The sequence below is a fragment of the Apteryx rowi genome, unplaced genomic scaffold (genome assembly GCF_003343035.1).
Source record: "Apteryx rowi isolate R43461 unplaced genomic scaffold, aptRow1 scaffold_4, whole genome shotgun sequence".
In the NCBI taxonomy this organism is placed as follows: Eukaryota; Metazoa; Chordata; class Aves; order Apterygiformes; family Apterygidae; genus Apteryx; species Apteryx rowi.
Window position 1 is genome coordinate 7,339,693 of NW_020450529.1, and position 18,289 is coordinate 7,357,981.

At 40.2% G+C, this 18,289-nt stretch overlaps 1 protein-coding gene across 5 annotated transcripts in view; it reads left to right on the forward strand.

Moving 5' to 3' along the window:
* Positions 1-153: 153 nt before the first annotated feature.
* SUCLG2 (succinate-CoA ligase GDP-forming beta subunit) overlaps positions 154-18,289 on the forward strand; it is a 135,305-nt gene continuing 117,169 nt past the window's right edge. For all 5 annotated transcript variants that reach the window (XM_026074964.1, XM_026074967.1, XM_026074965.1 and 2 more), the window contains exon 1: positions 154-282. In XM_026074964.1, the coding sequence (XP_025930749.1) occupies positions 199-282 (84 nt within the window). In that variant the 5' untranslated portion in view covers positions 154-198. The remainder of the gene's footprint in view (positions 283-18,289) is intronic.

Sequence of the window (18,289 nt, forward strand, 5' to 3'; positions counted from 1 at the left end):
CACGCGCGGCACTGAGCGTCTGCCAGCCGCCTGGCGCTCGCTGCCTCCCCGGGCGCCCCGAGCACCGGGCTGTTTGCTTCGCGCGGGCAGCTGCACTGGGGCCGCGCCGCGCCGTGCTTCCGCCCGAGGCGCGGGGCAGGGCGGAGACAGCGGCCGGCGGGAGGCAGGCAGCCGGGGAGGGCAGGCGGCGCGGCTAAGATGGCGGCTCCGCTGGCCGGGCAGGCGGGGGCCGCGCTGCGGGACCTGGCCCTGAGATCCGCCCGCCTGCGCGGCGGCTTCGCGGTGAGTGAGCCCGGCCCGGCCCGGCCCAGAGYCCCCTGCGCGGCGGGAGCCTCCGCACGGAGACCGCCCCGCTCCCCGTGCCCCGGCCCGGGCCGCCGCTCCCTCGTGGCGCCGCGGCGGGCTCCCTCCCAGAAACGCCTGTTGCCCGCARCCGGCGGGAGACTTTCCGTCCTCTTTATTTATTTATTTATTTGTTCAATTTTCCGCGGGCCTCAGCCTGGTTAGGTTTCCAGACCTTGAAGGAGGTGTTGAACCTGCGGCCGCGCTGTATTTTAGCTGCAGAAATACCGAATTTAAAAAGGGCGCAGAAAACCCTCGCGCTGCGGGGAGGCTCTGCCCTGGCCCGGTCCCCGCGGGCCCTGAGGAATTGGGGCCAAAAGCGCCCCGAGCGGGTCTCCCCGTTGCGCCCCGCGAGCCGGCTGCGGGGGTGCAGGTGAGCCGGGCCGGGTCAGCCCCGGCGTGATTTTGGCCAGGTGTGAGCAGCACGAGGGTTTTAAGCCAACCGAGACYTTCTTCTGAAGGTTGCTAGTGTGGYCTTTTAGTTTTGCGTGTTTGAAGTCTTCTTTTTCCTAGGCTCTGCTTAGGGTTTTCTTAATAGAAATTTAAAACGTATCGACGCTGCTAAACCTGATTAACACCGTTAATTGGTGTTTAGCAGTGGTGCAGAGTGAACTTCCCTCCCCCTTTTTAAAATTAAAAATACTTTTGCTTATTTTAATAGCAGAAATAAGGGGACATCATGCATAAAGTGCATTACTTATAAAAACACACAGCAGCGTATTTTCGACAGCAGCGTCGCCTTAGGACGTGATCCGCTTTGGTTTTGGTGTGGTTCTGCAGGTTTCGTGGTGTGGTTCTGCAGGTTTTGGCGTTGCAGTGCAAGCTCAGAGCAGGCTGAGGTTGCCCGGTTGCCTTTACCTGGAAAGGCGGGTGGTTGCTCCAACTTCCCTATTGCTTTGAATCGTAAAGGTATTATGGGATAGAACGATGGGGCCTYCTTAAAAAGCTTTAACTTAGAAGTTCTTCCAATATGTGACAGGAGTTTTTTATTCATCTCAACTGGAGAACGGGGCCCAACAGTAGAAAGTCTGAAGATAAAGTGATATACGTACGTTTTAGATAGCTCTGATGCCTTTGGCAACAAATGCCTTTATTTTGTCTTTTTATCAGATCCGCAGTGGYACAGGACTCTGCTTTGGTCCCTGCTTCTGATCATGAGTATTTTCCCAGAAGCCAAAGCTTCTAGAGCAAAGGAAACTTGTTTCTGGTTAGTTCTGCTCCGCAGGTGCTGCTGCTGGGGAGGGTGCTCGTGTCTGCTGGACGTCCTGTACGTGGTACACCTGTCAGATCCAGCCTGTTGTTGGTGCTGAACAGGGCTTGCATAGGACATCTGCTTTATGGGGATCATCTTTTAACTTGAAGGAAACTAGTGCATTGTTCACTTCTGGCTCAGTTTTGAATCCAAAATCTTTTGTTCCTAACTCTCCTTATGTACTGGTGGGTATATATTTGGCAATTCAATGCAACTGATTAATTATTTTAGTGTGTGTCCATTTCATATATATACATGTGTGCATGTATATGTGTGTACATAAGTGTGTATATATATATACATACACATATATTCACACATTTTGATTAGTAATCCTGTCAGTCCCAACTATGCGTTGTATAGCTGAAGAATTGTTCCTGCCGTATGAATTTATGTGACCATGATTCCACAATAAGAAATGGAGAGATAACCTCCCTGTTTTTGTATGCATGTTTGTATACACTTGTTCTTGTAGGGCTCTGATATGTGCGCGCGAGTACAGAGCACTGTCTAGAGTGAGCTGTCTCAGAGTGAAGCGCAGAGTTGCTTTGGGTGAGCTCGGTGTTGCCGCTGTCCTTAGGTACGCACTGTAGCAGCTTTTCATGGATAGAGGTGGAGTTTAGGGTGTCCACGCTCTATTCTCAGGGCAGGGCACGTGGAGGTACCCTGTACGTTGCCCTGCTGAAAGCAGTGGATATCAGCTCAGATTCTCAGGAGTATTCTTGGGATTTTAAAATGGCTAATGTTTTTTTCTTTTGTCTTTACTTTTTTGTTAGTGGTGTTTATGAAATAGAGATATTGAACTTGTATTTTATTTTTTATTATTTTGTTTCTGAACTCTGACAGATGTTGAGAGCACCTCCCAAGATTTATGTTTCCCAAATAGCCTATTTTCAAGAAGGCATCAATACTATGTATCAACAAATCAAGTTCTTGATTTCAAAGTATACAATTCCCATTTAAATCATCTCCTAATCTTCCACCATCTCAGACTGAAGTACAAACCTTCCTGAAAGTGTACAAATAACTTTATCAGCCAGAGCCTGGATTTTTGTGCTACAAAGTAGGGTAAGGCATCTGAGTAAGAGATTCCTTCCATTAAAGGAATCATTCTCATTTGTGTCACTTGCTACTTTAATTCAGAGCACAAATTACATTGATAAAATGGAGYGGGCTTTTTCCTGTTTATGTGGTTTGCTTTTCTTTACATAAACAGTATCTTGAAAAGACTCCGTGTACAAAGTCGTATAAGCTGTCTGGTGTAGCAAAAGCTGCTCTCAAAGCCTGTTACATTTTTCTTTTCACATTGATCAGGGTTTTCCATACAGTAAGGATATTATCAAGAAATAAACTTTCAAAAGTATTTCCTTTGTGATTTTCATCATCTTTTCATGTGTTTGCAAAACTCCGATCTTGTAACCAGTAGTGTGTGTATTTAGCTTAGCAGTGAGTAATTCTATTAGTTTATTGGTACCAGGCGACAGTCTTAAATTCTTTTCATATTGAGCAAGGACCATAGAGTATCAGTTTTGTTTCTGAAACGGTGCCCTCTGTTGTTTTGGTAACACTGGATGAGTAGATACCGGCTGAGATTTAAAAACTTTCTTGATGACTTATTATGGGAGTGTTGTTTGTATCTGTCACAAGATTTCTTACTATTTCAAAACTGGTGATGCTGTTCATAACTGTATTGAAACAGAAGTTTTCTTGAGACAGTGTGGATACAGTCACTATAACCTGCAAGAATGATCATTCTTCTGTGTAATTTATTTTAATGGTGGAACAAAAGGTACTTGATCCTATCACATGAAAATATTTTATCGTCCTCCTGCTTTCCCTTTGGCTCCTTACCTTTTTAAAACTGTTAAAATTTTTTACTCTTTTTACTTTTTATATTCTTGATAGATTCCTTTTTTTTTGGTGCTTTTGGAGTTTAAATCTGACCGAGTGTTTCAAGAAGATAAAAGATTTTGGTGGTCCGTAGTGCATGTGGACAAGCGTCTTTAGACCTGCTCTTACTGGAGCGATATTTGCAAAGAGCTGTGACAAATGCTTTGGGGACCCCTCTGCAGCAGAATTCAATCTAGTTGGCTAGCAACAAATAGGCTCCACTGAAGGCTGTTTATTTGAATGGGAGTTGGATTGGGCCCTTTGGGAGAATGCTGTGTTTTCAAAATAGCCTCAAATACAGTGGATTTCAGCGATGAATATAAATAAGGAACAATTAAAACAGAATCATAACAAAATGCTTAAGATACATCTTGAGTTTTCTAATACAGTGGGTGGGTATGGCTAGTGCATTACATGTCCCTATCCTAGCCTTCAAAACTGTCCTTACTCCTACCGTAACATTTCCAAATTTCATGCATATTGAAAATATACCAAAAAGATGGGATGCAATGCAATCCCTGTTTTAAAATCTTCTGAATGCCTATATAGGTTTGAAATAGAGAACTGTTCAAGGTTACCCACTGCAGATGCCTTAAATTCCTAAACTTGAATACCTATAAAGCTTTGTTAACGCCGAACAGAGAAAATTCTGTCTTCATTAAGAAGTTATCAGCTGTAAGTGAAGTTAATGATCTTCTGTGCAACAGGAAACATTATCAAAAATAAGTTTCAATTCAGGTCTTCAGAAGCTGTACTTCAGTGCCAGAATTCTTACCCCCCTTTCTCCCCCCCCCCCCCCCCCGGGCTTTATGTTAAGTTCATAAAAGTTTCTTGAAGGTTCGGACTGTTTTCCAATTTGGCTTTTCCTAGTTGACGGTTTTGCTATAATTCTAAGGTTTTACGCTTAGCAGCAGGCAGTGCATAAGCTTACTGGTTTTCACAAACAGTTTCTTTTTATAGGTATCCAAACCAAACGACTGTAAAGCCCTCTCCAAACTGCGGACAAAACTAAAATGTCAGAGTGGAGCAGATGTTTGGCCCACTCCTCCTTGGCAGTTGCCTTAGACACATTGTTGTCAAATCCTTTTGGGGGATGGAATAGGGAAATGACCTAACTTTAGACTTTTTTTTTTAATGGCAGTTTTATACTGGTGGACCTTGTGACTTAAGAGCAATGTGCTTCTGGCGCATACATTCACAGCTTTATGTAGGAGTAGAAAGCATTGCACTTTTCTGCATTTATTCACCATTTTTGAAACTTTGTGTAGTTATGTTCAGGATATAGGCAAGAAAATGCAGCCTTCATGAATATGACATTGGATTGAGAATTAGCTGGGACACCTGAGTTGTTAAACCTGGCTGTGGATAAGTAAACTCCTCTCATCTTAATTTCCAACCAGTTCACCCCAAGACGTTTCTTACCTTGCTTTGGCATATTTAGGATTAATTAAAGCTTTTCCAGAAAAGCAAATGTTCGTTTCCGTTGATCTGACTTCTGAGGTACTAGTTAAAAATGCGGATAGGCACACTCCGTGTCTCCTGTATGGGTATCTAAGTGTTTTTCTTGTTTCCTCCTGTTCTTGTCTCTCTGGCATGTTTTCAATGTGCGTGGCAATTCTTTTTCTTTTAAACTTTCTTTTATTCTTGCTGACTGACAACAAGGATACCATGAGGACTGTGTGAAGATGTTGAGATTCTTTGGGGAATACAGAAAGATGAGATGAGTATTTACAGTCTGTTGGGGTTTGATTGTTTCTGAGAAGCAGACCGTTTTTGCACTATACTTCTTTTTTGGAAGGTTCATGTTCAGCATAAGTTAGTAGTTTATTTATTTAGTGTTTAGAGATATGATCTTTCTTTTTTCCTGGCTTGGAGACTCTCATAGATACCGAGTTGGGATTACTTAGCCCCTACCAATTATTTATTTTATTTATTTATTTTTATTTTTTTTGCAGTTGACCGTACCTTTAGCAAGTAGCTCAGCTCATTATTACCTCCACCAGTCTGATCTTTCTGTGCAGCTTTGAGTCCATGTTCTGCAGCTTTGAGCATATACCCTAAGGACTGACTCCAGAAAATTCCCTTTTTTAATATTCTCCACAGAAGAAGCCGGTTTCTAGCCATCTGTGAATCAGTTAGCTGTAACTCGTCTCCCTTTCCCTCACTTCCTTGTAGCATTTTAATAAAATATGGGACAGAGACAGAAATTGTGTTATCAGTGCAACTGATTATGACAATAACTTTGGAATTGGTAATTAAACATTGATCCATAATTAATAGCTAGCTATTGATCTGATTTTAACTAGATAACGCAGTAGGAGTAGGCATGAAATTAAGCAGAGAATTTAACATTGAGTATARTGAAAAATTCCTTAATAGTGGACATATGATGTGCTGTTGAAGTCTGCATTGCTCTGATGTTATTTAAAACAGATTCTGCTGAAGAGTAAACTGTAAGCTGAAACCTTTCTTTAATATGACAAAGAAAGTAACACAAAGCTGGTGGGTTTTTTTGTGTGTGGTTTTTTGTTTTTTTTGTTTTTTTTTTTTTAGTTTGTAACATGCTGGTGGTGACATTGATTTTATGAATGAAAGAATTGAAAAATAGCCATTATTTACACTTATTTTTTAGAACAACCTTTTAAATTCTCAGTTAAAGGTTTATACTGATTAACAGCACAAAATGTTTAGGAAATAAAAGTTTGTGAATATCACTTTTATCTAAAAGGTGCTGGTTTGTTGAGAAGATTTACACATGTGCTTTTCTTCTTGCTGGTCTCTATCTGTCTTTTTGCTTGCTCATAGGTTTCCTAAACTACAAGAATCTGTATGCTGAAATTAAATTACCTTTTKTTTTATTTCTGTGATGATCTGATATCATATAAGCCTATAATCAAAAGTCGTAAAGCTCTAGACATTCTCCCTGATGGTGGATGCATGTGGGTTGGGCTGTTTCACTCAAAGAGTGTTTTACTGAAGCAAAGCACCTTTTTAATATTTTGAGATTCATTATCGTTCATGTGAGTTTATTTACCTTGCGCATTAATAGTGCTTGGTGATGGCTCCATTTCAGGCCATCCGGTTCGCCTTCAATCTGTGCGTACCGCTTTATTGATCAGCCCTGAAGAGCAGGGGAGTTCAGACTTGCCTCTATCATTTGTATCTTTGTATAATTAATGGTTTGCATTTTAGCTTTCTTTTCATAATAAGAAGGTATAGATTCTTGTTGTTTACAAGTGAAGGACCAAAGGTTATATGCAAGTCCTTATCAGCTAAATTAGTTTGTAGAAGAGGCATTATAAATGTTGCAACTTTGCAGTGTGTTTTCTGCCTTTGCAGATTAAATATTTGACTTTTTATAAAGTGCCTAACCGTTTTAAGTTARTAAATCTGAGAATTTGTCCTAAGGAAGGTGGAACAGACAAAATACTGACCTTCAGGATTCAGTGGACATTAATTCAGTTTGGAACAAAAGGGGTATCATTTACTTTTTTATGATTAAACTGTAAATGGAAGAGTTTTATTTGTCTGAGAATGGATGGATATTTTGAGAGTATCAGCAGCAGCAACTTTAAAACACCCATTCATACAGTGTGCATTTAGAATACTTCTGGAGCAATAAGCAAGCTCATGGGAACAATAACTGGGAAAGATGAAAAATGGGAAGGTATTACAGGAGTAGATAGACTCTGAGGAATATAAGCAATGAGCAATAGTCTCAATTTGTGTCAGGAGGAGAGAATCACTCTTACAGTAGTTACTTTACCTTTGGTATCTAACTCTCGTCCACCTAAATTCTTCAAGACGTGAAAGTTTTGTATGAATTGTCAGGAATGGAGAATTAAGGGATCTTTGATCATGTTTAGTAGGTTTGTGTGCTTGTCCAAGACTTTTGGTTAAAAAGTATGAAGCGGCAAATTAAAAAACAGGCACAAATTACTGCTGGAACACTTCATCATTCTTTTGACATCTTCCTCTAAGGGATGCATGGACAAAAGAACAGTTTAATTTGACATCTGCTAATTTAATGGCAGCYAAGGAAGCAGTTACTGCTTAGCACAGAAAAGAAAAGCTGCTCATATACAATATTGGTATGAAAGTGTGTGGGAAATTCCAGGTATGGAAAGAATTGCATGTGCAAGTTATAATAAAAGAGATAAGTAAGAAAAAAGGTAGATATCTATGAAAATTGTAGATAAAAATGAAATTAAAAGCAACAGAATACTTTTTACTATCCACAGATGCCATGCTTAGCATTTTTAAGTTCTGAAGATGGCATTAGAAATTAATTTTATTTTGCCTTAAATTTGCTAGCTTCTTCAACTCTGCCACTCCAAACATGTTAAAAATGGTGAATCTATTTAATTGAGTTCTTTCATGCAGAGTTTCAATCTGGATTTGTTTTTCAGTTAAATGGCTCAGATTAAAATTGTCTGAAGTAAAGCTGTAAATGTAGGGAATAGAGGAACTGACATGTCACGCTTGCTTTGAACATGATATGAAACATTATGTGAGAGAGTAGCTGGAATAGATGGAGCTCTGCCTAGGGACAGATGATGAGCCAGTTGAGAGCCTATGGATCAGGGTTAGCGGGCAGACTGACATGGGTGACGTTATAGTAGGTGTCTGCTACAGACCACCTGATCAGGAAGAAGTAGATGAGGCCTTCTTCAGGTGACTGGAAGAAGCCTCMCATTAGAAGATCTGTTCCTCATGGGGAACTTTAACCACCCCAATATCTGCTGGAGTGACAATGCAGCAGCGCACAAGCAGTCCAGGAGGTTTCTGGAGTGCACTGATGACAACTTCCTGACACAGATGGATGAGGAGCTGGCAAGGGGAGACACTGTGCTGGACCTCATACTTGCAAACATGGAAGAACTGGTTGAGGATGTGAGTGGGGCAGGGACCTTGGTGACAAAGGGCCCGGAAAAGGTACTCGATGCCTTCTTCACATTGGTCTTTATTAGTAAGATTTGCTTTCAGGAATSTCAGATCCCTGAAACCACTGGAAAGTCCAGACCAAGGAAGACTTACCCATGATGGAGGAGGATCAAGTTAGCAAATATGTAAATCAACTGGATGTACACAAGTCTGTGGGACCTGATGGGACCCACAAGTGCTGAGGGAGCTGGCTGATGTCATTGTGAGGCCACTCTTGATTAATTTTGAAAGGTCTGGGTCACTGGGGGAGGTTCCTGAGGACTGAAAGAAAGCAAATGTCACCCCTATCTTGAAGAAGGGCAAGAAGGAGGATCCGGAGAACTATAGGCCAGTCAGCTTCACCTTGATTTCTAGGAAGGTGATGGAGCAAATCATCCTAAAAACCATTTCCAAACATATGAAGAACAAGAAGATGATTGGGAGTAGTCAGCATGGATTTACAAGGGGGAAATCATGCCTCAGCAACCTGATAACCTTCTACAATGAGACTGGCTCAGTGGATGAGGAGAGAGTGGATGATGTTTTATCTTGACTTTTGTAAGGCTTTCAACACTGCTTCCCATAACATCCTCATAAATAAAACTGATGAAATACAAGCTAGGTGGGTAGACAGTGAGCTAGACTGAAAAAAGGCTGAACTGCTGGGCTCAAAAGGTTGTTTAGCAGTACAAAGTCCAGCTGGAGACCAGTAACTAGTGGTGTACCTCAGGATTGATACTGGGTCCCATACTGTTTAACCGCTTAATTAATGAGCTAAGTGATGGGACCAAGTGCACCCTCAGCAAGTTAGCAAATGATACAAAACTGGGAGGACTGATACACCAGCTGGTGATTGTGCCATTCAGAGGGATCTCAACACATTGGAGAAATGGGCAAACAGGAATGTCATGAAGTTCAGCAAAGGGGAATGCCAAGCCTTGCACCGGGGAGGAATAAACCCATGCACCAGTACAAGCTGGGAGGTGACTGACTGGAAAGCAGCTTTGCAGAAAAAGACCTGGAGGTCCTGCTCCTTTTCCTTTCTCCTCCACTGTCCTACTTCTCGCTTCTGCTCACATAGGCATGGACTGTAATAAGGTACTAGAAAGGAAGCTGAGAATATTCCCAATTTCATTAATCTGTGAAGTAGTATCMTCATCTTTTGAGTTTGGAAATTCTGTTTCATTTTTAATAGATGAATTGAATTAAATCCCCTTTCCTTCCTTTCCCTCCATATACACATTCCATATGTTTTAATGAAGTTTATCAGTGCAGCTCAGAAACATGCATAGTCTGAGTGTGTTTTTTAAGGCTACGTTAAATTTACATCAGGGCGATGACCTGTCTGTCTGGGGTTCTTTCCATGTCCTCTCAGTTATTTCCTCTCTCTGTGCAGTGTTAATGGAGGGGTTATTTTATTCAGTCCCTTTTCATAATCTTCTAGCTGCCCAATAGTCTATCCATGGTAACAAAAGCATGGAAGATAGAGGTGTCGGTCTGTGTAACTAACAGTAGAAATGATGAATTTTCACTTCTCTGTTGGTCTTTGAATTTGCTACAGATTAATGATTGTAATGTCCAATACATTTTCACTRTGTTCTTCCACTAGTGCAGAGATGTCTCTTCCCACATTGATAGCATCTGGTAAGAGTGAAATAAAGTTAGRTTTGAAGATTAAAGAGCAAAATATGTTTTTTAAGTCACTGACCTCAGTAATACATCCTATTCCTTTGAAAATCTAGTAACAAAGTTATTCTTGAAAACCATCTATCACACGCAGTTGTCTACAGGTCTTTTTTTTTTAGACTGTTCCTMTAACAGTGGGAGTATTGAGGGGGAGATGGGATGTCTTGCTTGGTGTTTTGTCCCAGAGAAGCCTGGGACTGGTAGGAATACTAGAGAGTTTCTAACTCTAGTCTAGATTTCAAACTACAGAACTGTTACTTCCCTCCTCATTCCCTTCATACACGAGACTGGCTGGAGAATTTGGGGCTGGTTACAGACTGAATTACTGCCAAAGATTGAATGCTGTGTTCATTACTTCGCTGTCTCTTATGAGCAACCATTTTGGGTCGACACTGGCTTTGCAGGTGACCTCTGTCACTTAGTGCCTGATTAATGTTATCGGCTGGCAGGTAGGCAGTGTTTTTAAAAAGCTCCTCAACGAACATGCTTCTGATGAAGGATTGCTCTCCCCTACTCCCTCAGCTCGCTGATTAGCTTTTATTGTACACTGAACTTCCCCATGTCTGCAAGTCTCAATCATTCCAAATGGCCAAGCACAGACAGCGAATGTGCCTGCATTTCCAGGAAGGAAGAAATCAAAGATAGACAGCTTTGTTTTAAAGATGACTTAAAATAGCCTTTCATTTGCCTGGAATGTTTGATCAGTGATTTGGAAATGCAGAAATCCACTTTAAGGTCAGAGTCTTTGATGGTGATGAACAGATAATGCCATTCATAGTGTTCTAGACAAGCTTGCTTTTGGGTTTGAGGGTGGCAGCAGGGTGAATTTCCACTGTGAATAATGGAGAAACAGTAATAGAAAAGTGACCTACAAAGGAAGGAAAAACGTTCTTAACCTTTGGTTTCCTATTAAAGGCATGCTTTCTTCGATTATTCTGTGGCAGATTCTGACTTTTTCTCAGATCTTGGCCCAAGAAGTGAGAAGGCTACCTTCCTTTTGTACGTATGTTGCTTCGGGTTTGCTTCGTCTCAGTCTGAATCAACTGGTCTAATTAAAAACAAGACTTATTAACAGTAAAAGGTGAAGAATTCTGATTTAAAACAAATACTGAGTGCCAGTCAGTTCTTTGGTACTTCCAAGACAGAAACTGTTATGATCCATTCTGCACTACTTAAGTAAATCATCTATGACTAGGGATGCAGTAGAACTGTTTGCATGGATACTTTTCTATATTTGTTCTTCTGCTGCTGTGGGTATTTGCGTCTTTATTGCTTAGGARTGTTATGCTGCTTATTGCTCAAAGTCATAATGTACTGTGATGATGCAGTTAAGTAGTATGGAAATTATCATGATTTAAATTCATATATTAAAGAGCTGGAACAAAAATTTATGAACTGTGATTATGTTTCATATTTGCTTACCTATGAAGACAAGAGAAGATGAGAAATAGAGCTCAAACTGTCTAAATTAATGGTATATCAGCGTTTTCCATAAAATACCAGTGACTCTTAATACTTGAAAAAGTATTCTTCCAGGGTGCAGCAGGAGGGAAAGCTGCTTTTTGGTAGATATGATCACTAGAGTCAGGAATTCGGAAGCATTTCTGATCCACACTTTGGCCAAGGTTGGAGTTTCCTAAAAATTCAGGAAGCTTAATTAGGATAAAGCATACAGAAAATCCATACTGGGCATACTCTGGATATTATACACATTATATCTCTTGGTTGGTGGTAAAAGTTTAAGATTTTCTTTCTGGTTTTATTTAATGTGTAAAGCATTTGTTCATAGTTTGCATAAAAGTGTAATTATAATCTTCTAACAAAATTAGAATTAAACATTTTATAAGATGAGAGCAAAAATATTAATTTTCCCCTCAAGTTATCTAAAATAAAAGAACATTTCTAATTTATGTGATAGCTYATTTTACTTTTTGGGTAAGTAATGCATATCACCAGCAATCTTACTTTGTTTGCAAAAGAAGAGAACGTATTACAGTATTTTCTGCAACTGATTATCCAGTTGTATATGGCAGTGAGTTTATTTTCTTCAGATACTTCAAAGCCCATATTTTTTTAGGTCAGGAAAGTATGCTTTTCTTAAAGCTTTGAAGTTTTAAATAAGCAAAATGGACATAATGTGACTAAAATTAATTACTAATGCAAAACATCGCTATTGACAGCTAGCCTGCTGACAAAAGCAGAAATTGAGTCTGAATTCAAATTCTTGTTACTTTTTAATCAAAGGCTTGTTTAGAACCTCTGAAAATTGATTCTTGAAGTGTAAAGCTTCTGTGAGTGTCCCTGCTTCTTGGGCGTATGTAGATGCACAATAAATGTCTTTAATATTATTATTTTRTTGTGCTGAAGTTTGTGTAAAAAATACAAGAAAAAAATGGTTTGCAAATTTTTTCTGACGTAAGCAGATCACATGTTCCCTAGCCAAGCAGTCTTGCAGAATTGGTTGCCCCTTTGGATGGGCTAATGGCTTTGGTTTGGGGCAGGTTACTTTGGTTTGTCGACATCCTATTTATTATATGGCCTTAGGAATGCTGTTCAAACCAGGAAGCTTTCGCCTCATCTTAGGCTAGGTTTTCAAAGTTGTTAATGATTCACTGCTCATGTGAACTTCGGTGGGATTTGAGTATACTCAGCTCTGCTCAGTCAGCCTTTAAATGCTGAGCAGAATGCATCAGAGAACTCGTTAGTGTCTAAAATGTGCTGCCTTTTAATTTGCATCCATTTCTTTTGGATGTATGCTCTATTAGTATTGTTTGTAAATAAATAGAAGTCTTGCTACTTCCCTCTCTTCTACTCGCTCCAGTCCTCAAAAAACATATCCACAGATGCCCAGCAATATTGGCCAGGTGGTAACTGCTCAGATCTGCCTGGTAGGGCACAAGGATGGTTTGGAAGTAGGCTGAGATTCTGCTTTTCTGAGATAATAAGGATGTGACAGAAGGAGCTCAAGTCTGACCCTGTGCATGTTGCTGGTATTTTAYAGTGAAGGTTAGTGGGTGGGAGAGTGTATTTACAGAATAGCTGTCAAAATCCCTGTGTGTAAGCAAGCTGTATGTAAGTTTATGAAGTATCATCATTACCAAAGATTTTAAATCTGCAATGAGTGAAGGATTTGTTTCAAGTTCGTTTTTGTCCATGCATGAGAAGTAAACGCAAGGATAAGTCAGAAAGCTGTTTTAAACATGATTTAAAGGTACATTGGAATGGAGTTGTGTAGTTTTTCTTGAGCTAATGACCCAAATGAGTCCTGCARTGTGGGAACACCACATCGCACTGCATTATTTCCAGGGGAGTGCAAAGGTTAAGCGTGGGATCAATCAGTTTGCAATCAGGCTGATTATAAAAGGAGAGGAAGAAGTACAAGGTAAAATCAAAATAACATAGGAGGACAGAAAGGTACAAAGAAAAATTTTCAGGTTCCCTTGAAGTAAAAAGGTTTCTTGTAGTAGGGAGCTAGCAACTATTCAGGAGAACTATTAAGGGAGGCACTTGAGTTTCGTTAAAATAACAATTTAGGTCTTTCAGCCCCATTTCTATCCTGAGTACATTTACTTAGAGACTGGCACAGCCTAAATAATCCTTACCATTTTGTCTGTAATATTGTGAAATAGTCCAGACATAATTAAGATGCTTTTCCAACTTTTAGGAAAGTTCATGTTTCTCATGTGCGTATTGCTGTGACTTAGGGTTAAAGGGAATATTTCCTGAATAGATATTGTTCCATTTTGAATCCAATCTATATGGCTTTGTAAATGAAACCTTCAGAACAGTGAATAATATGTGAACTACTCTGGTGGAGTCCTCTTACCTTGCTGTTGCGTTTGTCCCAGTGCAGCAGGGTGTTGCTGTTTGGGGTTGGAGCCACTGGAGCAAGGTTTAGAAGGTGGCCTTTAATGAAAGAGAGAGAGAAAACGGTGAGACCCTCAGCAGCACCGAACCGCTTGAGAGCTGGTGGATGTCCTGACGTTCCTCCTTCCYAGCCGAGGATGCCAGCATTAAGAGAGGGAAGAAAATGCTGAATCAAGAAGCAAGAGGGATGTGTTGAAGTATCATTACGTGTTTCCAAAGAGAACATTTTTTAATATATCATTACAGTTAAATATATTTTTTTAGTGGCAGGGAGTGTTGTTTTAGAGGTGGAAGGGTTGAATTCTCCTGGTATTTTATACATTTATTAATGAATTAATTTTGAGATAATTGGTCCTGAATGAAATGTTCAAGTCCCCCTGTCGTGATGGCATTAAAGTCTGAAGTCTGCAAAGCTCTACCAGGGCCACATACAGTTTTTACAGGAGATTACCTTGCACAGTTGATGAGTCAGCTAATTGGAGAGTTTTGGGAATCTTTACCCATTTCTGTGAGGGACACCCCAGGAGAGTGAGGGAAAATCAGATGCATAATTTTTTTTATTTTTATTTTTTCATTCAAATCCAGTAGGGTTCTATCTTTGGTAAAATCATTCACTCTTCCAGATTAAGTTTTACATTCAGGGTAGGCGGTTAGCTTGTTGAGGCAGGAACCGTTCTTTTCTAAGCGGTTTCTGCAGACTCTCGATACAGTGGTCCTTCCTTCCTTACGTGCAAGCGTCAGGCCTTTTCTCTCGGACTGAAGCGTGTCCTGCTGGAGTCTCTTGTGCCGGCTTTGTGCCTTCCCTCCGCAGAAAGCAGTAGCATAGCTATTATGGCCGTATTGTGTAGATAAAGTTTTATAGGTGTTTAACTTACGTGGGCTGATATACGCGGTCATGGTTCGTTTCTATAGTATTATTGAAACAAATCTGGTTTTGGCTAGACCTGGAATTTAAAGGAGAGAGCAGTTGTTTCTTGTTTAAATTGTCTATGAATAAATGATTAAAAACTGATAGATATTGTTTGTAGTGACTCTTTTCTTTGAGTGAAAACACAGTTACTATTTCCTTCTCAGTTTAGGAACTGTTTAAGTCACATTCTTTAGAAAGAAAAAGAGAGAAACTAGACGCAGCCCACACGCAAGCAAAGAGAAATTATGAGTTGAAAGTTTAATACCTGCTTTTGTTTTCAAGGCCATGTTACACTGCAGTAAATCTGCAGATGGACAGTCTTTTACTACGCTATTCCTACAGGTAGGTTAGAATTTATTAGTAGCACCAAAAAAAGAAAAGAGAGAAAGAAAAAGAAGTTACAATAGCTGGTTGTGTGGAAAACATGATGTACCATAGTCTTCAGGGACTCCTTCCAGCTCTGCCTCACTGAGCTCCGTAGTGCTCGTACATGGTTTCAGACCGTTTCGGTAACAGTCTCTCCCTGTGAGAACAGATGCGTGTGTTAGCGCGAGCCTAGTCCAGCGTATGCCTCTGAACTGGCGTGGCCAAGGGCCCCATTCTCACACCCGTGTTCACGAGGATCAGAATTGGTGTGTAAGGCACGCAGATGTTAGTTCTTCTACTGCAGCCATAAGTTTTTAGGTTGATACAGGTCTGAAAACTTGTACCTTTTCAGAGGACCAGTCCTGAAGATTTGCTCACGACCAGCCTTTTAATATTCCTTTAAATAGTGTACGACATATTCTATTTTAATTTGTTTTGAAACAATTCAGCCATACTTTATAATGTTTTATGGCACTTATCAGTAGTGCCTATATACCTGTCTAATAAAAGTTCAATGAATGAGCGTAATCATTAAAGAAACAAATTCTCATTCTGTTTGTAATTGGTGACTGCCTGCTTCTCAAAAGGCCAGTGATGCCAGCTGGCATTTACAAGGTTTTGGTATGTCATATTGTCTACAGGTTGGTAATCTGTAGTTTATATCCTCGATTTATTATGTTGCATTAGAATGATCACTACTGTTTTGTGTTTGGGGGAACAAAAAAAGTGGTTTCCCTTAACTAAAAAGGATAAGATGGCTAAATACACCTTCCTTAGCCCTTCTGTTAAAATACCTCCCTTTTCTAGAATTGACATGTTACTAATTCAGGAAAGCTCTTTTCCTTTATTTCTTTGTCACCGTCGTGATGTTTCCTGCTGTGATGCGCTGTAATTCCTGCCTTCCTATCTCTGTTTTTCAGTGGCTCCTATTAAGACTCTTGCAAATGACAAGAGAAATTGGCTTTTCCTTGAACTCTGTGAAAGTCGTTGGGGGAAGATTTAACTAAGCTCTTGTTCTGATTGCGTGAACTAGCATTAAAATGGTGATACAAACACTGAATGTAATAATAAAAAAAAAATCCTTAAACCATTTTAAACTATAGACTTCTGAACTATAGCTCTTCTGAAGTGTTGCTGTTCTCCGTAATGAACTCTACAGTGAATCTGAGCAACTGCTTTAGAAAGAAATGAGTAGTTGAGTGCTTAGCATGTAGTTTCACGGTTTCTTCTCCAGACTTGGTTTGCAGCCGACGGTGCAGTTCAGTGTTACTGCTAACCTGGTGCAAGGGCCAGCGGTGGTCASAAGGGATGCTCCCATCCCCACCAATGCGTTCCTGCCTCTCGCCTTCGCCGGCTGCTGTGGTGAGAGCTAAACTGGCAAGAAAAGAAAAAAGTTTGCTGCTGGATTAACTCGCTGAACTGACTCCCTTCAGGCTGGGGGACCCAAGAGCGGGTAACTGGAGCTGTGCAGCCACRGTGGCAGCTGGCCCCAGGGCGGGCTGGGCAGAAGCGTGAAACCACAGCATTGTAGTGACCGCTTCTTCCCCTGCATTGGCTTCTCTGTTTTAAGTAGTGCAAAATGCTTTGCTGTTGTGAGGGCTTTATAACTAGGTGAGGGTATTGCACCGAAGACAGGAGAACGGTGGTGAGGTTTCTAAACTCACATCCGCATCAGGGACAAAGTCTGGAGTGTGGTGCAACTCAGCACTCATTTTTCTGGATTGCAGGAGCACACCGGGAGCAACTGCTCCATCCCTCGAGTGTGCTCCTATCTAAAGGTCACTGAACTGCCTATGGATTGAGCTGATTACGCTTCTCCCTCGGGGTAAGCATGACTTAAGGATGGATTACAGTTTTCAGAGGCTACAGGATACTTGGCTTTGAATAAGTTCATTGTGTCCCTGAAAAACTTAATACTAAGGCAGTGCTTGGCAAAGATTTTCCAAAATAGGATTTAACTTTAGGCTTTGCTATCAAGATTTGTTCACTCAAAGTAATAGCTAGATTTTCAGGAATATGGACTTCTAAGCAGAAGCAGTTGCCTGTCTCACTCTTTTGAAACTTCTCAAATTTGCCTGCTTAAACAACACTTATGCTCTTGAAACTCTTGGCCATCCTCTCAACTATGTGAGTCTAATTTTTGTAACGATTTTCTTTAAAACAGCATATCCTAGTAATAATAATTTTAACTGTGTTTGTGCTTCTTTTATAACCAAACCCACAGCTTTTCTACCATTTTGTGCATATAAAGAGAATAATTTATTTAACATAAACATCTTGTTTCAAAGAGTCATGTAGTTGTTAAGAATACTAATAATTACCCACATGAACAGATTGTCTATAGCTTTAGTAAATAGCAGTGTGGTGCCTTTTTTCTTTTTTTTGGATGTGAAGTTGTGTTACATAAACCTTAACAATTGCAGCGACAGATCTCACTCACTCTGAAAAGTGAGTGTACGGTTCAGTAGTATGAAACAATAAATTGCCCTTACAGTTTATTGATCAAAATGTCGTAGCCTTTAAAGAACTTGGAAGTGCAATCTTTTTTTTCTTTTCTTTCTTTTTCTCTCTTTTTCTCTTCTTATGAGACATACTGCGTTTTACTGCACAAGGTATTGTGTGGTATATTTTAAGTAGTAAATTTGGAACCAAAAGGCCTCTAACTGTTAACTGGAGTCTTTTGTGTGCTGTCTTTGTTTTAATCCAGTTAAAATGAATTCCTGCTTATAGGAAAAAATAACAGAACTTAACTCTTAAAAGATTTCCCGCTGTGCGGGTGAAGACTTTAAAATCAAGTGCTGATGTTTAAGTTTACTTAGTGTTTTGAGAGGAGTTTTTACAAGAAATAACCAATTCCTAATATTTTCTTTCTTTTTATGTGGACAAAAGTACGGAAACTTCTGTTTCTGTCAGGCAAATATTCAGGAGTTCCTTCTGAAGGGTAAAACTGCTTCTGTGCACCTGTTTATAAATATAACGGAGATTTTTCTCAAAATGCTCAGTAATGGATGAAGTTGGTAACCTCTGCTGATACCAAGACAACTCACTGCCAT